Source organism: Achroia grisella, unplaced genomic scaffold (assembly GCF_030625045.1).
Source record: "Achroia grisella isolate CSIRO2021 unplaced genomic scaffold, CSIRO_AGI_Agris_v1 utg1086, whole genome shotgun sequence".
Lineage (NCBI taxonomy): Eukaryota > Metazoa > Arthropoda > Insecta > Lepidoptera > Pyralidae > Achroia > Achroia grisella.
In genome coordinates this window covers 1,739,388-1,764,921 of record NW_026712572.1, presented here as the reverse complement: position 1 = coordinate 1,764,921, position 25,534 = coordinate 1,739,388, and the positions used below count along the sequence as shown (strand labels likewise).

Here is a 25,534-nt window from a genome sequence, read left to right as displayed (position 1 = left end):
CTTCTACTTGTAGATCATTCCAAAAAAATATGATAAATATTTGTAAATGATTATTTTCACAAAGAATATCTGCTATATATCTGCTTGATTGTATCTACCAATGCAAAGTCGGGGCACGTGACTAGTGAACAATAAAAGTTCCAAATTCCATAATGAGCGATACTAAACCATGAGAATGTAAGTAATTCGCGCTAAAATACAATCCATTATGTATTTAGTATAAGGCATGCGCGTACGCACCGCGGCGGGTAAATGATGCGTCGCACGAATCGATCGCAATCTCGAGCTGCGCGCGCGCAGAATGCCAACGGACCTTAACGTGGATCTAACACTGACTTAGTTTTTAGGGTTCTCTCGACAAAAACATTTTCGAATTTTTTATTTATACTACAACGTTGGCATGTCAAGCATGGGTCTTATAACTACACTTACACTAAAAATAATTATAAATGCATTATAATATAATTCAGTATATTTTACAAAGCGCCATCTAGTCTCAAGCTAAGCAGAGCTTGTATTATGGCTACTAGACAACTGATACAAATAAATAGATATATTTTTTCGTAAATACATACATATAAAACACCCAGACCGATACAAACAATGATACCCATGAATACAAACATTTGTACCGTCCGAGGAATCGAACCCGCTACCATCGGAACTAAGTTGGTATGCTAAACCGCTAGACCACCGAGGCCGCTGATATATGTCTATGATATTTTAAGGCGATATTGTTAATGGCAATGATCTTATAGCAGCGCAGTTAATGTTGCATTAAGTCGCAATTATTGGACAAACAAAGCGTGAAGGAAACGCTGTGGAATTCTTGTATAGAGTCTAGTAATAAAAGATTTTAATACGTACATTTTCCTTTTTCATAGAAATAGAAATAATCTTTATTCAAATAAACTCAATACAAGCTCATTTGAATAGTCATATTTTTTATTCTACCACTCATTAGGAACGCAGTTTAATCACGACAAGAATGAGCAAGAAACTTGTGTGTTGCTCTTTTCAATTGACATTTTTATATAAATAACAAACTGTCCCGGAAAACGTTGTTTTGCGTTAAAATAAAAAAAAATTAGGGGTGGACTACCCCTAACATTTAGGGGGATGAAAAATAGATGTTGGCCAATTCTCAGACCTACTCAATACGCTCACAAAATTTCATGAGAATCGGTCAAGCCGCTTCGGAGGAGTATGGGAACGAAAACTGTGACACGAGAATTTTATATATAAGATTAGACAATAAAAAGTAAGAGGCATGCGGTGATCAACATAGAAACCGCTACGCACTTATTCTTAGTGCAATCAGATAATATTGTCAGCGCTATGAATTTTAAGTTTTTATACTTTCAAGACTTTACATTGTATTGTCCTTCCTCCGATCGATTCCTCGTCTAATTCAAACAGTGATCGAAATTACGACGACCTGAGCCGAGGTTCGAAGCTCTAGCAGTGTCATCAGACTAAAGTCGTATCCATCAGGCGGCATTTGGCCTTCAGCCGCTCCATAAGTTTTTCCGCGAGTTTGGAGTTCCATCTGCACTCACCCCTCTATCGTTTGGTGAAGTGACAACTTCACTAAACGATACCAACCAACTGCGGCCAACAGCATAAGAATAGTTCGTAATAAAATTGACAATTTTAAATGAAGTCCTAAATATCTCCACTGAAATGGCTTAACCGACTCTTATTAAAATTTGTTTGTAATTAGCTAATCTTGGAACAGGACATAAAATATTTTCATACGGTTATTATAAGGGAAAACTGTTTCACCTTAATTTTTTTTTGTTTTTTACATTAGAAAACAAATACTACACTACATTTTCACCCTTCTACCATATTTCTTATAGCGATATCAATTCATATGACCAAACAATATTTTCTGGGTCAGTTATGTAGTTTATATAAAATTATATATATACTAGCTGCCCCCGCGCGACTTCGTCTGCATCACACTTATCATTATATATCGCCCAATTTATATAATATATTTCTAAATTAAATCATATATGATATTTTACCTCCTTAAGGGTAAAATTTTTACAAACTTTGAATGTCATATTTAGTCATATTTAATTAGCAGCCTCAAAAATAAATGTCACTCTTTTAGCTTCAAAAATGACGCGCTTTTTTCACATTCAAAAATAGCCTATTTCCTTTCTCAGGGTCCAGACTATCTGTGTACCAAATTTAATTTAAATCGGTTCAGTAGTTTTGGCGTGAAAGCGAGACAGACGGACAGACAGTAACTCTGTCTGTCGCATTTATCATATTAGTAAGGATGTAAGTACATTTGATATATGTCGAAGCTGTGAATGTGAAAAAGAATGTATGAAATTACAATCAGACACTTCAATTGTACATCTTACTAATATAAACTCGAAAGTTTGTATAGTATGAATGAATATATGTTACTCTACAAGCAAAATCTACTAAACAGATTTTGTTGAAACTTTAAAGTAATATAGCTTATACATCAGAATAACTCATAGGCTATAATTTAAAAAGATAGTATGGCAAATTGGGTGATTTATAATGATAAGTGTGATGCAGACGGAGTTGCGCGATTCAGCTAGTATATATCATTCATCTAGTAAGTGTGTTATAAAGTGATTAAGAAGAATAATATTGTTGAGTGATTTCTAAATGAATTGTTAACTTTATTACGCGTATAAATATCGAAATGAACAAGACATTAGTCAATAAACTTATTGTATAATAAATATTACATCAAGCAGATGACAATTATAGTTATTAAGTCAGTAAGTATTATTAAGTATAAGTAAAGAGTTAATGGAATATCAGCGCTGCAGATTTATCTGTAGCTGTATGCTGAGTTGGTTGGCTATTCACCGTTGCGACACATTAAGCCACATCCATTACATTTAACTACCTGAGCCCGCGGTTTCACCCACATGAAATGTACAGCCTATGTGTTATTCTGATAGCTATATTATTGTAAAGTTTCATCAAAATCCATTCAGTAGTTTTTGCGTGAAAGAGTAACAAACGTTAATAATATTAACTAGCTTTTGCCCGCTGCTTCGCTCGCGTTAATTCTGGACATTTCGTATTTTTCACAGATGACGACCTCGATGGTATAGCGGTCTAGCATACCGCTTTCCGACCGATGGTCGCGGGTTCGATTCCTCGCACGGCACAAAAATTTGTTTTCATGAGTATGATTGTTTGTATCGGTCTGGGTGTTTTCTATGTATAATATAAATGTATTTACAAAAAAAAAATATCTATGTATATGTATCAGTTATCTAGTACCCATAACACAAGCTTTAGCTAGCTTAACTTGGGTCTAGATGGCGCTGTGTGAATTGTCCTGATATTATTATTATTATTATTATGTTTGATTGCGTGCAGCATTATAGAAGTTTGTCTCTGATTGATTGTTTTTGATTGACGTAGCATGTTAGAGCTTTCTCACAGGTGAAAGCTAGACCAGGTTGAGTCAAATGTATTGGTAGTCAAAGTTATAACTCAAGGCAATATTTTCCACCATAGAATTCAAGAGAATGAAGTTATAGCTACTATGATGTCAATGCTGAGGCTCTATAACTGTGTTCCTCGAGAACTGATCATCAAATTAATATTTCTAATTAAGTATTTTTATATTAACAATTGACAAATTTTTACTGATCTTAATTTAATAAATTTCAATCAATAATTCCTGTCACTTATGTAAATATAATTTAGTGTACTATACAATTAAATAACAGTGCTATTTCTTTGAAAAAACTAGTTATTAGATCGGTAAACTACTGGATACTAGAAAGGAAGAGTTTGTAAAAAAATTGGTTTTAGTTTGCAAAGTGACAAATTTCATGAAAATATCTTTGTTCATGAAAATATAATTCTTATGATTGCTTTGTTTTAGATTCTCAACAAATTAAGATTTCTATATAGTACCGCAATATCAGATTATAATACATGCAGTATCTGTTCCACATTAACATTGGCAAAATCATAAACACCCCGATAAAGCCATAGATAAAAAAATATACTTGATAACTCATCTACTGATAGCTCGTTGTAGTTTTTCTACCATGGTAGTAGTTCTGGTCTAAAACTAGCTTTATATACTTAGTATAAATTGAATAATTACCAGTACATAATAAACAAATTAGATGGTGGAATGAACTGGTAAAGGTTTTCTCCAGAGATTACAGCATGGAGTTTTTCGTGCAAGGTATATTAAGGTTTCTTAAGGTTTCTCAACGGGCAACACTCCTGGTGTTTTAGGCGTCCATAGGCTACTGTAACCATTTAGCATCAGATGGGCCATACTCTTGTTACTACCATAGTATTATAGTATAAAAAAACAATCAATGGATTCAATTCGCAGCGATAACCTAGTTCTAAACAAACCAGTACCAAGCAGCATCCGTGTACGAGAATGTAAAGTTGTAGTCAAAATCAATCTGTCCAAGCATAACCCAATAGGCACTTCAAATAAATTTCAATCTAATTAAATTCGTTTTCCCGGGTGAAGCATTCCGGTGAGTTCAAAGGAACGTGCGCCTGCGCCAGCGCCGTGTTGCCATCTGTCACACGTCAGGGTACCTCTCCTGCCCCCTCCGGCCTCTATATATAGACGCTAATTAATTGGGAGACACTCTTTTTCATCATTGCTCTTTTTGCTACGCGATCTGGTTTTGGTGAGTTATTTTTTGGACTCGTTATTTCTGAAGTATTCCTTGAGATTTATTTAAAGGAAATTATACTATTAGTTGCAGTATGCTTTAGAACTTCACGTGGATTTGGTAACTGACTTACTCTGAATCTTAGACAAACACCTCGCATAGGATACTTGAGAGTTTAACAATTTTGGCGACATAAGATACAGAAGCTAAAAAGAGAAAACAAAAGTGCCAGATGCATTTGAGTAACTTACATACATGGTAATAGATTCGGTTCTCGGATATAACAATTTGGAGTAACGACTGGCTTGAATCGAAAAGATGTCATTGTGAAGTTTCAACATTCGTCATGGTATAAAAAACGTGACACAAGGAGGACGTCAACCAAACGTGATTCCTGGTTATGGACCATCATAATGATCTCCATAACTCAGTGCAAAGTGTGTTGAGTTATGGAGTTTTGTATAATTTCTTATTTAATACAATCGCGGAATCAATTCTCAGTCTGACTAATTCTAAACTTCTTGCTCTTAACTAACTGGGAGAAATAAAATGACATTTGTATCATGCCAGTAGGATAATTGCCTTTCTAGTCTCTTAAAAATATACCATTATTTATGACGCATTAAAAAATAGGGTTATCTCCATTATTCAAATCATAATTTGTTAGAAACACATAGGTATAGCGCCACAAATAAATAGAGACGTCTTGACACGGCGACGGTTCATGATAAACTGTAAATAGTGGTGACAACTGTAGAGGGAGACAGAGATAATTCATGACTTTGATACGCATAATACATCAAGGAGTGCGAGCAAGATGGAGCACCGCACGTAAAATATAAAAACTTGAAGCTGTTGATTTAATAATTTATTTGTTACACATTTGTCGTTGCGTGAAGATGGAGAGAGATACATGAGCTTTTTGTAGACCACTGGGATATGCGCATCAGATGTGATTTGAGTAATAATTTATAGTGTTTGTACAACGGATGTCACTGCGCACAGCGTCATAAACAAGTGGCTACTTTCATAGACAATTACGAGAAATATCTAAGTGATTGCATCGTAAACAAACTATATTATCGTTATTAATTTAAATTCCGAATGCTAAATATAAACAAAAGAATCTAGGGCAGTCTTTTTTAATTTCGAACATCTGCCTAATATTATAAACGCGAAAGTTTGTGAGTATGTATAACAAGATGGATGGATGTTTTGTTACCCTTTCACGCAAAAACTACTGAACGGATTTAGGTGAAACTTTACAGTAATATAGCTTAGCTTATACTTTAGAATAACAATTAGATAGCCTATCTGTTACTTTAAAAAGATATTACGTAAATTGGGCGATATAATAATTATAAATGGCAGCTAGTATGAAATATGTGTTCCTAATTGTAATATATAAAAATAAAATAACGTTTATAGTCTAAAATTCGAGAACGGCTGGACTGATTTGGCTAATTTTGATTCTGAAATATTTATAAAACTCCAAAGAAGGTATGAGTGGTCAGAAAATATGAAGACCCATGCAATGGAAATTTTATTTTCCCATACAAACTGTCCGTACCTGCGTTCAGAAATTTATTGCGTAAAATCTTTGACACATTATTTGTCCTTTCAGGAGTTCACATGGTCAGCTGGTTTATAATATTTTTGCGGAGGGCGCGTTCGGAAATCAATCATGCACGTATTAACGTGGTTTTGGTTCGCGCCAACTCGCTGTCTGGTGCGACGGGGCAGCCATATTTCAAATGCGTTTGAGATATAGAGAGCGTTTTATCAATGCATCGTCGCGCTGATTTCGATGATTTATTCGCAATTATTCCTCATGTTAATGCCCTTTTCACGGAACGTTCACTCGAATATTAGAGATGTTTTTTTCTATAATTAATTATGGTGATTAGTTTTTAAGTTAACAGGGAGAAGACAATAGCATTGATTATTTTGATTATAAGCATTGAAGTCCTTAATCTGTGTTACTCAGTTCCTTCGCATTGATAGATTCATAGGTTAAGTCCTAATCTTCAAAATAAGAATTGTAACAACATTCAAATCTCTGTTTTCCAGCACTCTGTATAAAGTCCAATTTCAGACTGCTTCATTGATTTCAGTTTTCAATACTTCTAATTTAATGTTCTTAAAGTATTATTATTATAGAATTGCATATAGTAATAAATGAAATAGATCACATTTTCATTACTAAATTAACTTTTAGAAAAATTGTCCCAATATATGAATTACTATTGAATGTTGTAAATAAGAATCTTAATAACACTCTGTTTATTCTGGCCGAGTGAATAAGTCGCGGTAATAACTACTTTATAATAAACAATAACTCGCTACTGTAAAGCCGTAACAAATTGATCTCAATAACATTTCATTTAATGAAAAAAGAAATATCTGAACATTTAAGACTAAAAGTTGAACGTCCTGCAGATCCATTCGGCTCGATTCTGACAGTTTACGTTGCGAGCCCAACTTGTGATAAAATATAGCTCATGTACAGACGGATACCGTAGCGTTTGGGGGGAAGGGGGAGGGTGCTCGACTGGGGCGCGGGGGGAACGGGAGAAGACGGCCGCAAATAGCGACCATCTCCGCCGAGCAAAACAATGCCAGTATGATATTATGGTGCGGACTAAAAGCGGAACAAGATGGTTCAATATAGCCTTTTGAAGGTACACAAGAAGCAAATTCGTCCTAATCAAATCTACACACTAAAGTAACTGCTAGCTTTGTAACCATTTATAATCAAAGACCCACCACTATAATAGTAAAATGTAGGATCATTAATGAAGCATCTAAAAGAAAAGATATCAAAAGAGTAAAAAGTATCAAGCGACATGAAGGGAAAAGGCAGAAACCGTAATAAGACAGAGATATGTACGGCTCTGTCGGGTCGCCAACTCTGTATAAATATAATAACACAACTAAACACGTAGGGACAGACGGACGGACGAGCGACAGCCGCGAGACGGACTATAAATAAATAATGCGCCAACATTTTATTATTATCATAGCGCGGGCACGTGCGGGGACATTCCAGTCACAAAACTGGCAGCTTATAGCGTACTGAAATAACTGCAGAAACTTGTCGACGGACAAAAACAATGAACACACAGACGTACAGATACGCTGCATTCAATTTAACTATTTATTTACATTACCAAATGACTATTGGCCCGAAAAGCGCACCTTGAGGTACACCAATAATAGTTGCAATATGAAGTGTGCATTTTATTTGATCGTGTGTCATTTATGTGTATAGTTTGTATCCTCAACAGTTGGCGTCGCGTGCTGCCAACCTTGCAAATAAACGTCAAAAGGGATTTGACAGTTGTCTATGGTTCATTTAGATTTTAATCTACGACACATTCTGGCTGGCTCTCCTATATTCAAAGTGGACTCATACATCTCTATGAAATATCATTCGTTGTAGACCATAAAAATGTTCGAATCATCTATTGGCATTATCAAATCAAATGTTTAAGATACAATACAAGTCTATTCTATGGAACTATCTGTGTAAAATAAATAGCGAATAAAAGGGCGTTCAAGAGAGAATGAACCAATAAACTGACAGTATTTTAACAGCAATTAAATACGAAAACAAGTCCTTTACAATCACTTGCAGTGTAAAGGCTTAATGCCGCCGAGAGCCCTGAGCAAACGCATCAATCATGAGAAGTTATATTACTCGTTATTTAGGCAACAGGCGTTGCCTTTTCAAATTAACTGTATAAAGTAATTTAGCGCACAGGTTATGTTCGATTAGAAGACATGACAATAATTATTAGGGTTAATTAATATTTATTCTTTTTCTAAATAATAAAAACATCAAGACACAAGACCTTAAAGCGTCAAAAAAAATTATCATAAAAAAATGGGCTGTCAAAATTAGTGTCATTTCTATGTGCACATCGTTATAGATAGAGGACCCTCCTAGACGCTCGTAGACTCTCTGCTTACGAAGAGAGACGCTAAAGAATTCTTTTGTACTTTATTGTGGGTGAAATTGTCAATTAACAAAAGTCTTAAAAATCTGAATGCATTTGCTACTTTTGTTTGTAAAAAAAAAAAACAAACAAAGGATATGTTTATCACATATATTAGGCATAAAATTCAAAATTCGAAGACAAAATCGTGCAGTTCGAAAACGGTAGCGAGGTTCTATTTGCGAATACGAATGGCCGTTAGCGGTAGTCGCCTCATTGATTATTATTTTAACGCACAATTAAAATTTGATGGCCTCTTCTACTTCGTTCATCTTCGACTTGCCTCGTATTAGTGGTACGTTTACGTATGTATTTACACTTTAACCATCACCCAACAACGAAATGCAGTCTTCACAACAAGAGTTTAAAGTTTAATTTCGGTTAGTACATCACGTCTGCATGATCTTTTTTGAATCCAACAACTACACATGAGTGTTGAGACTAACCGTCAATAAAAATAGTCGTAAAATAAAATTGCTAAACGAAATTACACTCTCTATCTGCGACAGTTGGACTTAAATTCCATTATGGAACTAAGAAGTCCGTATACCAAAGTGAGGGACGTGTGAAATAAAAATCATGCGTATGCACACATTCGTTAAGAATTGACACTTATTAAGGGGATAATTTTTTTAATTGGTATGACGACACCACTTTATTTAGTGCTGTTGACCACTTAAGTATTGCATGACAGTGTTTGATTTAGAATTCCCTTCGCTTGGCTTGATTGCATGATTGAAGCTCTTTGTTAGGTTCGTTCCATTATATATTTCCTTTTATAGTCAATATACGTTGATTGTACAAACAATTTCATATATTTTTCCTTTACGGGCTTGAAAATGGTTTAACAATTTATATCTACCTATATTGGAACAGCTTCTGAATCTACATCAAGCTCAAGTTTGATCATGCATGGAGTATTGTACCTATTTGTGGGATGGATCTGCCAAATATCAGCTGGATTCTGTTAAGTACCGGACTTTGAGATTAATTGGCGATGACACTCTAATCTTATTAGAGTAGACTTCACACGCTAGAACAGACGCTAAGTGGCCAGTCTATTCGTGTTTTATAGGATACAGTTTGCCGAATGCGCACAAAAACTGCATAATTTCTTCCTGCCGTCTCTTTACTACGCGAACACTAGAACTACATCAGAAATAATTTTCATGTATTCGCACTGAGCGGTTCGCGTTGTCTTTTCTATTACGCAATGCCAAAGAGAAGACACTTCCAAATTTTGTGTTCCCGGAGAAATACAATCTCTGATTCTTTAAGACTATGATGGATAGATTTCTTCTGCGTAAGCCCTTTTTTTAAACGTGAGGAAAATTTTCAAAGGACCATCACCCCACCTCCCTCTGGTACGGACGAAGTAAGCCTATTACATCCTAGGTCTTGCTATCATTTTCCATCAAATTAGATAAGACTAAACGCAAACCCATTCATAATAAAAAAATATAGATATATATCAAAAATAGTTACAAATATTATAGCCGCATGATGTTATAAAAAAATATTTAGGTGTGTCTATGATTCGTATAACTGGAGTGTAAATTTAATAACTCCAACTGAAACGCAACCGTTCCAAATTGAAATTGCTCGATTCAGATTTGGAATAAAGCTGCGATCGGCCTCCGGGCGCGTGACCAATCGCTAATTAGAAAATGTGCTCAAGAGACGTGCTTTTACGGAAGCCGATCGGCGTTCTGTAATTAAACTTTAAATTTTTAATTCCAATTTTTGATTTCGAACGCGCCATTTTACTCCCGGTGTTACTGTGTCGACGTTTATGGTCGGATTATATTTTTTATTTTATGGGCAGGCGAAGACAAAGCTGCATACGGATAACGGATTCTATTCGAAAACGAATTTCGAATGATGAATTAAAACGATGTAATTTTATATGTTCCTCAGGGCAGTACAAAATGTATTATACATTAAGAATTGAGTTTTAAAAACTTGAAACCATTTATGTTTGAATGTGAGAGTAATGTTTTACATTTAATTAATTTCTGAATACAAATTTAAATAATTTGTTTTCAATTACAAGCATTCTTGGGAGAAATGTGCATGAATATTTAGAATTCATTCACATCCTATCATCTTCCACTGGTGCCCCGTCAGCATAAACTGTTAGCGCAGGCGGGCGGGCATCATTCTGTTCACAACCTATTTTAACATTACATAAAATAATTATTTGGCACCACACGAGTTCTACAAAGCATCAAATAAAAAAAGAGTCATCAAAATCGGTGCATACAAAAAATACAGAATTGAAAACCTGATGCTTTTTGAAGTCTGATGAAATTATCGCTGATGACACTTGGATGACACCAACTGAAGTGCGTAACGTTATAAATTGAAATTCAAAAATCATTTATTCAAAATTTAATACAGTACACAGATGCAATTGAGAAGAACTGGCCAGAAACTCAATTGAATTTTTAATAATGCAGGCTTCGAAACGAATTAAAAAAATACATATGTTATCGATTTTAAAAATTCTTTTTCACTACTCTTGGTTCAAATTAAGGATTCTTTACTTTGTTTACGGTCAAAATTTGACATCATCAAAATTTCAAATTGTATTTTATCTCTTTATAACGTAAGCTTATATTACATTGATAATGATGATTAAGTGCCACATCTATCAAATTCAACAAATGGATGTCTATGGTCCGCACCATCTCAGGAATCATTGAAGCGTTTAGGGTGAACGGAAATCTCTCTAGTTTCGTGGCAAATGACTCCGCGGGGGTGGCCGGCAGCCCCCTGGTGTCACGCCGTGGTGCTTCGGAAACATCGGTGCTTGTACGCGGATTCGATTTCCTTTCATGTAAGTATTTTGTTCGTAATCACTGTATTTGTCTTCCTTTATATGTTTTTGTATGAACTTACGTTTGTATGAGATATTTGTATGATTAGAAAGAGATAGTTGTTATGCTTTGTACCTGATGCCTAAGAGAATATTTTTTTATAATACTAGGTATATCGCACGGCGCTGCTCAAGTGAAATATAGCCCATTGGTTATAATGTAACTGTCTATAGGAGATTTTTTTAATAGGTCAAGTATTTCAGGAGTATATTGTTAACAAAGAAACAAATGCAAAATCGATTCACTTTATAATGACGTTACAACGCCTTATATTCCAATGTTCGTGGGTTCGATTCCTCGCATGGTGCAAAGATTTGTATTCGAAGAGTATGCTTGTTTGTATTAGTCTAAATGTTTTCTATGTATATTATGTACTTATATATTACAAAAAAATGTATTTATGTACACATAACACAAGCTCTGCTTAGCTTGGAACTAGATAGCCCTATGTGTATTGTCCAGGATTATTATTATATTATACTAGAAAATTTTATACCTTTTATCAGCCACTTCTAGATGACTTTTTAAGTAATAAAAAATAGCCTATGTCCCTTTTGATATAATCTGTTTTTATGTATAATTGCATCAATATTGGTTCAGCCGCTTAGTCTTGAAAATGTTACAAACTAGCAGACATTCATATTTATAATATAGTATATAAATAGTATATATTATATATATGTTCACGACAAATAATACTCCGCGATCACTTGGCAGGGCGTCTTAATATCGGGCGATACAATTTTTCACCTGTTCCCGCCAAAATGAGGTGGTTATAATTTTTTTTATTCTCTCCTTGCGCGAATAATAGAACGCCCGCGGAGTAATTCTTTGATGTGGCACGTCTCATTTGTGGAGCGGCGGGTGGCCGATGTCTCAATCCCGGGGAAATATTAATGGAACATTGTTTCGTTTGGGAAACAGTTGTAGTGCCTTCATATTTTGAACTGAAATTGAGCACTTAGGGTCATCGAGTCATGCGGTGCCGTTAGGGCCGGCCCACGCTCCGAGCGCGCGAGAGCGTTCCATTTTTGAAATGTTCTTTATTTAATATTTTTAAATCATTCGTTTTGTCTTCCATGCAGCCAGAGCTAAAATAACTGATGACTTTAAATTGCATTCAGCGCCGTAAAATTTAAAGATATAAAAAAATTAAAAGTTATAATATGTCCAACGAAATTTCTTTTTTGCATCCGCAGATTTTCAATTTTATTTTAACCCTAGGATTTGCGAAATCTACGTACGGATTTTAATACAATTTTTAGCAATAGATAGAGTGATTCAAGAGGAAGATTTATATGTATATTACATACATACTACTGCGAAGCCAAGGCGGGTAGTTAGTTTTACATATAAAAAAATCTCAGGACATCTCCAATTATAGTTTCTGTTACGAATTTGCATTGTCTGTCAGGAAGTCGATATGTATGTATTAGATTAATGTATTAACACTATACAGAACTTTATGAGAATATCCCTGATATACATTTAATGGCGACCATAAAAAACATAAGAATAAACACAGTATTTTTCCCTGCGAGCAGAGACAAAGGCATCAGCAATTTCCTTAGTCCAGACACATTAAAAATATGGAGATGTTATCCTTCTAAAGGAAATAATTATAGCTAACGCAATGACGATAAATTACAGAACATTTACGACTAATTTATTAATAGAAATTTTGCGAGCAAACCTTAGTACTCGTAAATAAGTTCCCGCGGTGCGCCAATGGGGGACTATAAAATTCGTCCGCATCTGCAGATTGGGTACTGGCCGGCCAATGGACGCGCGTTCCAGATTTGAATGCGACGGTTTACGAGCGACAGGCGGTATCTTTTGCCGTTTTGGCGCCAAAATTGACAGTCGAAGTCCGACTGTCAATGTTTGTCAATTTTTACATGTACATTTGGTGAAATTTTGACTTTATATGTATATCCACAAATATGATTATATTATTTAATGATTTTTTCATTGATGGACATTTTTATTAATATCTCTTTCTATGCATAAAATAAACTTCTGTAAGTTGGTACCTCCTGCAATGCCTAAAATAAGTTGCTGTAAATTCGTACCAACTTACAACAACTTATTATATATCTAGACTTTCCGAGTTATTTTCAATACCTTACTAATGATTCCAATCCTTCTCTTATCTAAATTAACAAAGAATAAGATCATTAATGTCTTTTTAGTAATCTTAAAACGTTCAAAGTACCGGATCTGCCCGTGTCGTATCGAGTTACAGGAGCAAAAGTAGTTTCCGTTTTATTCATGAGTCATTGAAACGATAGAAAAAAATAAATTGTAGAATCTGTAGAAGCAGAAATTGAATAATAGTTTAGTTAATATAGTTCATATTAGGTTGATCAACATCATCAAATAAAAGGGCAAATTGGAGTCATATTGGATCAACATTTATAGAGAATATTGGAGGTTCGTGGAGTAGCAAGAGCTCCACCGACAAGAACGTTCTTAGAGTGAGTCTCTTAAATTATCTCTCTTCTTCTTAATCGTTCCCTCACTCCTGAGGATCGTGAGTCTATACTATCTTGTCGACCAGCCGTCGTCATCTGCTGCGCTCAGATGCCTTATGTATTACGGCGCTGACAGTAATGTTCAGTTGACGTGATATTTGTTCTGACCATCGGATGACACTTCGACCTCGATGTCTTTTACCTTCTTAAATTATAATGAATGAATACTATGCTTGTAAATTTATATCATCTTACTTGTGAGATTCATTTCTCGCGCGGTGCTATTATTTGTATATATGAGTGCGATTTCTATGTTGATTATCTATGCCTCTTACTTGTTATACTGTAATTATTATATAAAAAAAAACATCTATTCAAAAGAGCAACACACAAGTTACTTGCTCATTCTTCTTGTGATGAATCTGCATTCCGAATGAGCGGTAGAATCAAAATATGACTTGTGCTTGTAATGTGTTTATTTGAATAAAGATTATTTCTATTTCTATTCATGAGTATGATTGTTTGTATAGATCTGCATGTTCTTCTATGTATTTATTAAACAAAAATAAATTTAAGTATTTATTTCTGTTGTCTAGAACCCATAATCAAGCTCTACTTAGCTTGGGACTAAACGGATCTGTGTGAATTGCTTAGAATCATTATTATTTTCTTTTTATACTTTCTTATCATTTTGAATCAACTCGCTAACTATTACTCGCCTAATAAAATTCACTCAAATTCAACTAAGTTGCAACAATCAGCAGTACCATCCTCATTTCGTCACCTTCCAAGATTATGATAAGATTATGTCAAGGGAATGGTTACGATATCGCTAAATCGTGATAACATTTCATCACATCGCCAAATGTTATCAGCCATACAAAGGAATGGGATATTTGTTATCATCATGACAGGCACAAGCCGTAAGATTCGTCTCAAGTGTTACCACAGTATCAATGTATCTCTGCTGAACATTTGTTTAAAAGAGCAACACGCAAGTTTCTTGCTCATTCTTCTTGTGATGAGACAGTTTTCCGAATGAGTGAGGTGAAATCAAAGAAATACTGTATGACTACACAAAAGTGCTTAGATTTAGCTTATTTGTATAAAGATATTTTTATTTTTTTCAGATCTGAATGATACGTGAGTTACAATATAAGAGAAATATTTAAAATTACAGGATAAGAGGCGTGGCATCTTAGACCTTTGACGCATCATCATCGAGTACCACAGTCATCACATAATAATATGATATCCATGGTACTGTACCGCTTACCATCAGGTGAGGCGCCAGCTTTTGTCTATTCCAATTACAAAAAAACAACTGCGAGCGATTCTTTTTGTGTACTATATCCACATAACATCATAGTATAGTAAGTTCCTAAATCAATCAATAACATATCGTTTTGGCGATTAGCTAGATACCCCAGTCACGTGTATGCTTACGAGATGCCTATTAGGAAACCATGAAAATGTATTTAATCTAAAAGTATATAAAAAAAACAGAATTGATAGAGTTAAGTACATCTAACTTGGATGTTTGTTACTACTTTACGCAAAAACTGCAAAATGGATTCTAATAAAATTTGATACAAAAATAGATCGTATTCTAAATTAACACATAAGAAAATGGCAAAACGCAGCTACAACTAGAATTTAATAGTGCAGCACACAAAGTAACGAAGCCTAAGGAGGGTCGTTACATTATTATGTCTTTCTCCAATGAAAATGCTATTTTAGAAGCAGATAATTAGCGTGATTTACAACAATCCCGTGATCCTATGTAAAATGGTGGTTAAATAGAATTTACAATGTAATAAAGCAGTCAAGAGGAGCGCAGTGACAGACGGCCGCACGTAATGGACGTGCGTACGCGCAACTAAATACTGCCAACGCGACTCTACATATCAATTAGTGTTTCCAGATAATGCTATTTATTGTGCCACAGATACTATTCGCTTGAATCACTCTATTCTCCCAAATTTGAATTTAAAAATGAATCTGTATTATTGTAAACATGTACAACATTTATTTGTAAAGAATACGAGCTGAGATTCTTGTCAGTTCTTCGCATCTCGAAATCATTCCGTACTGACGGTAGATTTGACATATCACAAGAGTCTGTGACATGTCAATAGACCTACATGAATAAAGATATTTTGAATTTGAAATTAGAAAATCTAAAATCAGACTCTAATGAAGATTCGAAAAAAATTGTAATACAGAGCAATTAACATAACATTTCATAAGAGAAAGGTGCCCTTCCTTATGAGAATTGAACGAAATTTTAATCTATGTAACAACCAGTGATCATTAAAAAAAGAACAGTTTCAAAAAATGTTTTGTTATAATTTAAGCGGGCTTGCATATGAAAATACATATACAAAACCTTCAAACAAACAACAAGTACTTGTAAACATGACGTGCAAAAAAAAAACACTATTACCACATTTTCATACAAAATATTTCTTAGTGACGGAAACCTGCATGTCATCTAATAATAGTGTAATACAGAGAAATTATTTTTTTAAACTGTATGTTTTTTTTTAATTTGTCGCTAAAGGCAAAAGACTTAGCTTATATATTTCTATAATCGGTAGACATTATTTTTGAAATTGAAAGTTTTTTTTTATTTTGTCCCTAAAGGCAAAACCCTTAGCTTAAATGTATATATCTATAGTAGGTTAGCCCAAATCTTTGTTCTTTTTTATAACATAAATAGCTAACGAGTTTACGATTCACCTAATGCTAAATGACTACCATCCTCCATAAACACCCCTATTAATAGAATAATGGTACGTTAGTGGTATATTTAAGAAATGTACTCGTATATACATATGCTATTTATTTGAAGATCTCATTATTTGATTGGCAGAAATTTTGCTGAGAGTTCATGCCAATTGTGATTACAGTCCGTGTAATTCCTAATTGTTGTTTTTCCAGCAAAATTATCCAAATCATCGTCTAACGCGTTAGTCCACCACAGCTTGGATGCGCATTGCTTGATATTCAATAAGTAATGAGTTTGACCTACTTCACCAAATGCATTATAGATGCATGACTTGCTCACTCCCACTTCAGTCTGGCCGTCTTCCTTCCCACATCAGTCCTTTACGAGTAATAGATCGGAACGTAGTGTTGTGTAGCTTAGTTTGTAATGCAAGAGTTTTATTAGATTTTAGATAAAATTAAGGAAGAAAAAACCTTATTTTAACCTTGACCTTATTTTATGTATTAATCTGTATTTATTTAAAAACAGAACAGAATTTGTTGTCAGTTGTTCTTTGCTCAAACCACAATTGTAACTGATGGTAGATTTCCCTTATCATAGCAGTCTGTAATAGAACTATATGAATAAATTTATTTTGATTTGACAGAAACTAGAAACCGTCACTTTTAAACATGAAATTCATAGATTTGTTAAAAATATTTATTGACTGTGGCTACTGAGTCATCAGCATATTAATATAGAGAAATTCTCCACAGATAACGACATTACAGATTAAAATTACTCTTTCATATTACAACATGAAGTCATTATAGAAAAACTGCCTACTTTTGTTTATGGTCCTGAATGCGATACATATTTGTAGTTGTTATTTTTCGTCACGCGAATATTGTTTCCTCTGTGCCCATAGACAAGGATTGGGTTATAGTCGGTGGCAAAATCCTCCAGTGTATGGTATCGTGAACGTCACACGCACCGCGACGAATCCGTGACGAATTGCCAGCTATCCCGGCCAAATCCCGGATTTGTCCCCTTATATTATTATTTCTCTTATTGCTTATGCCCTCCTTTCATTCTCCTACATTATTCATTGTGTGTCCTACAATATACGCACTATTGTTAATTTGTTATTTTTCCTTTCTTGAACCCCGTCTAGAATAGACAATGTTTTTTACGCCATTATCAAATTTCCTTCCTCGGACCTCACTTAGAATAGACAACGTTTAACTTTAAGCGCGTATTTTTTTACATCAAGTTTGCAACAATTAAAGGGTCCCCTCATTTGCCGAGTACAACCCTCCAATTGGCATCCATCACACGTCAATGGCAGACTATAAAAAATAAATAAAATATCAGATTGTCGCGGTGGTTCGTGAAAAGATTCCGCCATGTTTTTTTATGAGCGCTGCTTGGGTTTCCGAGGCGTACAAAAGATTAGCGCGCGGGGTGCCGTAAAGAAACAATTTTCCAGTTTTCCCGCGCGCCAGGGGACCCCACCGCGTTATAGAATACTCAGACATGATAAAAATACCATATTACATTTAAGCTTTCTTCCTGCACCGCGCTCTCGTTGTCTGGATCACTGCACTCTTAGATTGCTATGGCTGATCAGATGTTGTCGTACTGTTATACTGCTACTCGTGTCTTAGAACGTCTACACCAGTCTATTTATTATTATATATATTGTAATAGATTTATTATGAATTTTTAATATGTATACAATAAATATTTGAGTTTATTATTGTTTCTAAAAAAAATTCTTGTCATTTATCAATAAAGAATTGGATAATATTTTTTTTTTATTTAAATAACTTTAATGCACGTCATACATAAGTAAACGAGTACATATGGTTGACTTAACACCTACTGGCATTTTCTACCAGGCAACCATGAGTTGTGGAGTGTAATATTCTTGAAAAGAAATCAGGTACTCCATATATATTCTTTCCTTGACAATAAATCATCATCAGCTCTCAGTAGCACTCCATATACATCTAGTATTTTTTAAAACATTAAGTTTACAACCTAAGTATCTTCAATTCAGCACTAGATCGTTGGTGTTAAAGCAAAACGACTATATAATTTCAAACAGAACATTTTATTGTTTAATCCGTTCAGAAAATAAAATTATAAAATTAATCACATTGACATACAAGATGGCCGTACACCAAATAGCATATTAATATACATTTACGAGTTAGATTTATGAAATTAAGTTTCAGACAATGAGAAACCTAATGCGTAATCTATAACCTAACTTAGATATGATTTAACTACACAATTTTATGTTAAAAACTCATATACAGATAATGAATAATTAATAAATTTAGATTAATAAAATTACACGCCCCGCGGTTGACACTTAGCGATTTCTGTGCTCCTGGTACTATAGCCGCGATGTTAACAAATTGGCAAATAATAATATATAACACAAACAAAACAATTCAGTCTCAACGCCCAAAATATTACTTAAAAATAACAAATATGTTGAAATACTCATGTTTGTGACATGTACAGCGAAATTATTGAGACATGCCATCCAATCCTATAGCCCCGAGTAGCAACCCTATCTGGTACATCACTATTTACTTTTTTATTTACATTCCAGTGTGGTCATCACTAAAATGTACTCCACACCTCTTTTCACTATTATAAACGCTCCTTACAAGGAATCGTAATGTTGTAATTGCTTTTTTAAACAAATTTAGACAAAAAGGTTGTAACAACTGTAAACTTAATGATAATATTCATAAAACTGAATAACTTTCCCCAAGAGACATATTCGAAATTTAAAAATAATTTATAAATTTTTCATATAAACCCGACTGTAAAGTAACATTTTCCAAATGAAAAGTATTAAAAAATATAATTTCAAATTTCGAATATTATAATTGGGATAAGTTATACAAATATTAGATATATTTTATTTTTATTTATAACTAACTCTGTAAATGAATAATTTAAAAATAGAACTTCTAAAATTGAATAAGTCACTGACTGTTTGAAATTGAAAATTTGAGAAGAGACCGCAACGTTACGATTCTTTCTTCGTTTTCGAAATACGAAATTCCATTTCCAGCTAACGAAAATCAACTCAATTACAATGATGCAATGGTTCTATTTTACATGTCAACAAAAATATACTAATACATATTTCGTATTTGGAACGGAGTGACAAGGAGCGTCATATAATTAAGTTACGTTTACATTTAGTGATGTACCAGTATCGGTGTAAAAATCGGACGAAACACTATCAATTTCAATATAACCAACATGTACAAAAATACGGCAATAAAAGTAATTATCTTAGTATATCTAACATTACGTACGTTTTATATTATAGAGGAGAAAGGGGAGAAATGTACCGTCGCATCCCGAACACAATCAACGCCACGACTAATAATTTATAATATATTCTGTAGAAGCAACTAGATCTCTATATAACGCACATACATTATTCAGCCGTGTACAGTGACGTCAGCACGTCGTAGTGTTGTGCCTTGCGTTGTCTCAGCAAGCACTAGATGCCTCACTACATGCTGTACCACGGCTTCACTTGCCTTAATCTCGGACATTACACCTACCGTATACTGTATACGTATTTTTGTTTTCACTAACTAAACTCTCGTGCTTCTATCTCATAAACGTAATAATCGGCGAATATTAACTATTTACGTATATAATGATGTATTTACTAGCCAAAACAATAACACTCTAGCAACTACCACCGTTAAATCAATTACAATAATTTAAAATTCTTAATTAAATCTTATTATCTCACTTAGGCAAGTTAAAGTTGTGTTTTTACGTATACTTCGTTTTCAAATAGTTTTTTTTTTATTATTAAATACAATCTAATTACGTTTTATTTTAATCTAAGCTCGGAAACGCGTAGCTAAGTTTTATGGCGTTGGAATTAGTTTGTGCCTCTCGTGACAAGAACAATGGCTTAGAAGGGTTCACTTAGAAACACCTGCAAGTTACACACTAAACGTAGTTATTATTAGTATACACATATTACAATCAACGTTATACGTATGTTTTTTTTTCAATCGTATACATAATTCCGGTGCAAAACATATATCGAATATAGGCGCCGTATATTCGATTACGTAACACATAATCGTCAAAAAATCGTCACAATCGATTACGGCAGATAAGAGCCGTTCATGTCGGAAACGAACAATTCAGATTGCACCCGTATTCACCCCTTCACTGTAACGTTTTGTGATGTTCAAATTTTGAGAAGGTAATTTTAAATGAAAATTCAATCATATTGAATCGTACAGTGGTAAGAGGTTGGCCAATTGCAAAAACGAAGATTTGTTCTAAGGAACTTAAACTAGCGACCGCCGTCGAGCTTGGGCTGGAGCGCCACAAGATCTCGGGAGGCCGTCAGCGGCGCCGCGCTCCTGCAGACAGATCGCTCACGTCGCAGGAACGCGGTGTTACAAGCAAGGGAGGCGGGAATTTGAAACTAAAATGCGAGCACCCCCTTAAAGACTTCGTTTTTGCAATGGCCAAACTAAGAACAGGGGTGCACGAGATAACTCGTGGTTGAGTTGGGTGCTAGCTGGGGATCGCGCCTCTGAATGAGATGGGATTTGCTATAGGGGGTACTCACGACGTCGGGGGTGGAGGCGCCGTCGTGGCTGCTGTCGGGGGCGGAGCGCGGCTCGCCGTTGGCGTCGGGCGGCCGCGCGGACTCCCGCTCGTCGATCACCAGGTCGATGGGCATCTTGCCCTTCAGACAGCTGATGTAGCGGTGGCAGAAATTGTCGCACAGCTCGTGTACCTGGTGACAACGGACTTACATTGAGGCAGCCGTCTCTATACACTGCAAATGTTGACTGGAAGAAATGCTATCCATTGGGATTTTTACTGCAATGGACTCGGTACCAAGTTATCTGCATTTAAGCTGTGTCTCGGTTTGAAGACTGCTACTTTGCTTCAGATTTACTCAAAGAGATCCTATTGAGATGAGTGTTCTGTATCACCCATACACTCAATATCTTGTATTCTCTTCAAGAATTTCCAATGGCAAAAATTGATGCGCCTCGTGATGGAAAGTAGATGTGTATATACATGAACAGCACCTCTACATGTGAGGCTCATTGTTCCTCATGCGTTGCCATTGAGGACTAAGTTGATGCTCCGTACTCTGTAATTTCACTGCCATTGTACCTTCACGATTTCATTTAATTATATTGAATTATGATGAACTACTACGAACAAACAAACATAGTCATCAACAAGCATCATCTACTAAGTCTGCCATGAGTATTGAAGTTTTAATAAATAATAAATACATAATTTGCTAGTATTACAAAATCAAACAGTCCACGACATGCTCCGTGCAGATTTCTCTTGCACATTTATTTCTAAGGAAATCTGAAAGTTGAAGTTCCCAGCGAATCGTACAGTTATAACGGCAAGTTCAGCAGCATCTAACTGTCAGTTGGCCTAAACAGGCGGGAGTCGAACCCGCGACCTTTACACTAGTATCAGCATACAAAGCTCGCGACAAAAAACGAGACAACATGAAACAAAGGGAATACATTTGGACGCATTCGAGCCGGTCCAACTGTCGCTACACCTCGCGCTCCACACATTCGTAAAAACTCGAAATGAATCGTAAAAAAGGACCGAAACTCTCTTTTTTCTATTCCTCCGATAAAATAAGGCCCCCGGTGCGCGTGTATTAATTTTGTGCGTCGGCCTTATAAATTTTCATAGGCATAATTAGCTTAGAAATTAACATAAGGCAATAAAAAGACTAACGAAATTTTTAGACTGAATTTACACGGTGAAACGTAATAAAACGGCAGGTGGGGCCGGGCCGACGGCTCTGGCGCACGCAGCCCTCGGCCCTCAGCTCGCGACGTCTTGGGCTCCTGGCGGATTTGGAAATAGAATCAACGGGACGCGCAGGAAACGGAAACAACACTGCCGCCGTTGACAGCTAATTATCTCACCGAACCGCTAATTCCCCAATCGACAGCTTTTTCTACATTATATTGGCCGCTATAAATGCGCACGCGCTGCCTCTCCGTGTGGCCAAATATTGTAGTTTGTTTATCATAATTTGAATTTTACAACCGACCGTTGAAATTCATATTTATGGCTGTGTGAACTTTATTGGTACCTACTAGACCGTATAAACGATGCCGCGGCGTTCGCGCGCACAGCGGCCACGCATGGTGGTTTTAGGCACGCCTGTCACTGTCAAAGTTTTGATTGAGAGCGCTTTTATAAGCTCACAAAGATGACAGTGTAAACACGCTGTTCAAAATAAAATTCGATTCTAATCCCCATTGCTATGACGCCGACACTATTTTCGATTTTACTGACAGTCACCGAGATTTGACATCATAACTCTTCGAGGATATTCAAATTTGGAACTGTCTTCTCGATAATTTAGTAAAGATGTAACATTGACCCGTTCCACGACAATTTAAATCATGTGTCCTCCGACCAAAGAGTTATATTCGTGTGAAACTTATTGTATATGCGACGTTGTTAGTAAACTGTAATGCCTTTAATGAGATATTACGGCATTCCGAGTTCAGTTCGGCCCGATTATCGTTTCGAACATCAAACTCTTTCCAGAAATTTAAATTTGGAATGGGCTACTCACGGATTGAGATATGGTGTGTTTCTGAACGAATACTTTTTATTTAAACTTGGAATGAAATGTGATATAATGGCTGTTCGTTGACGTATAGACGTTCCCTACTCGGATGGCTGTCATTCTTTTGAATTTAGAATCGAAGGAACGGATTCAAAAATAGAACGCGTATTTGAATTTGTGACTGTATTGCTATACGAGTTTAGTTTATATTTTTTTATTAGTTATGTCTCAGGGTTCTTGTCAACGCTATCTGATAGATGTTATAGCGGAGTATTTTGAGACTTTTTAAGTATTTGCTGTATATAGGTACCTACGGACTGGTACGAGTGATGCCAGAAGCGTGGGCCAGATAAGATCTCTGTCGCAATCTGAGTCGCGGTCGATTCGCAACTAAAAGGGTTTTTTCTCGTTATAAGCCACTTCCTCTGAGCTAATGCGCTATGTGGGTGTGACTAGATGCCGTATACATTGAAACGTTTATTAAAATAATAAATTTCCAGAGTATTACCTACGTCAAAATTCAATTTAGAAAATATCAAGTGTGAAGTAACTTCGTCTTTTACAAACTATTTTAAATATAATCTACAAAAAGTGCAAGTGCAAATAGCACTATCTTATTATAATCGCGAAAGTTTGTGAGTATGGATGGATGTTTGTTACTCTTTCATTCAAAAACTACTGAACTGATTTTGATGAAACTTTACAGTAATATAGCTTATGCATCAGAATAACATATAGGCTACAAAATCCTAGCTAGTATACTATATAGTAAACACTACAAATTTTTCTATATATATACAGACACACATTTGTATGTAGATTATATATATATACAATATACAAACGCATAATTTGGCCGACATTTCTGATCCGCGCGCAGGGCCCGGATTCTTTCTTTTATTTTTTTAATGAATAAAAATCAACCGGTCGAACATCCCACATTCAAATGAGACCTCGATTGCTTCTCACCTGACTTCACATCGGTACACAGATAACATATATCTAGCAAACAATTGGCCGTATTTTTTTTTTGCCATCCAGTTCCTAATTAAAAAAAAACGAAATCCAATTATATATACATGTTATTTCTTTTATAAATTAACGGTCACGTGTCGTATCGCGTAACGAAATATATTAATTCAGTCACAGTATTAGAGAGCGTTGTATAAATGTTATAAAACGGCGGTCCAACCGCCATAAACCGGGGTCCCAAGTTCGAGGCTCGGCCCGTAAACCAACAAATCTGACCTACATCGTAAATCACTTAGCCACGTTGTTCCAGATAACGTTTACGAGTTAGAAACAAAATATGAAAAAATATATACAACTCGTGTTTGGTTTGTTGTTTTTTAATAACGGCTTTTTATAGTACGCTATTATTTAATATCAACAAAACTTTACATAAAATTACGCGGCAATTTGAAAAACGAACTAAGATGTCTGTTGCTGGCCATATTGATTGTTTTGAAATTTGAAATTCGAACATAGAATATTATAATCACACACTAAGAATAATGTTTTATATGAATTTACAGCGTTCTTATGAAAATTTAAAAAAAGAATTTCGGACATTACTCGTATAACCACAGACTAATTAAAACTATGTTTTACTAGCTGTACCCGCGACTTCGTCCGCGTGGAATTTATCTTTATTTTTCTAAAATTATTATTATGTATATTTTTATTAAAAGTAGCCTAAATTACTCCTTATTACAACAGCTACCTGGCAATAAAATTCACGTCAAAATCGGTCCAACCATTTCAGAGATTAGCCAGAACAAACAGACAGACAGACAAAAATTGTAAAAAATTATATTTTGGTGTATGTACCGTATTTATATTCATATGCATGTAGTAAAAAACGGTTATTTTAATATTACAAACGGACACTCCAATTTCTTTTATATGTATAGAGTATAGATATCTGGTGGCACACCTACTTTCTCTTTTAATAAAACTCTAATCTATATAACAAACAACTTTTGTGACAAAAATTAAAAATGTAACAATTTTTTTTAAAAATTGTTTTTTTTTTTATTTAAGTGGTCTTGTACATAAGGAAAAACTTTCATCAACAAACAAAATCGCATTTGCACGATATGCCATGCTAAAAGAGTTCGTATTACAGCTTCATAAAACTCATTATTTAGTGACGCA

General features: G+C 35.0%; 1 protein-coding gene across 6 annotated transcripts in view; it reads right to left on the bottom strand.

Moving 5' to 3' along the window:
* The window catches only part of LOC131842651 (homeobox protein homothorax), a 375,683-nt gene that overhangs the window by 277,607 nt on the left and 72,542 nt on the right, over positions 1-25,534 (bottom strand). For all 6 annotated transcript variants that reach the window (XM_059191223.1, XM_059191246.1, XM_059191238.1 and 3 more), the window contains exon 6: positions 21,371-21,541. In XM_059191223.1, coding sequence (XP_059047206.1) covers positions 21,371-21,541 — 171 coding nt within the window. The remainder of the gene's footprint in view (positions 1-21,370; positions 21,542-25,534) is intronic.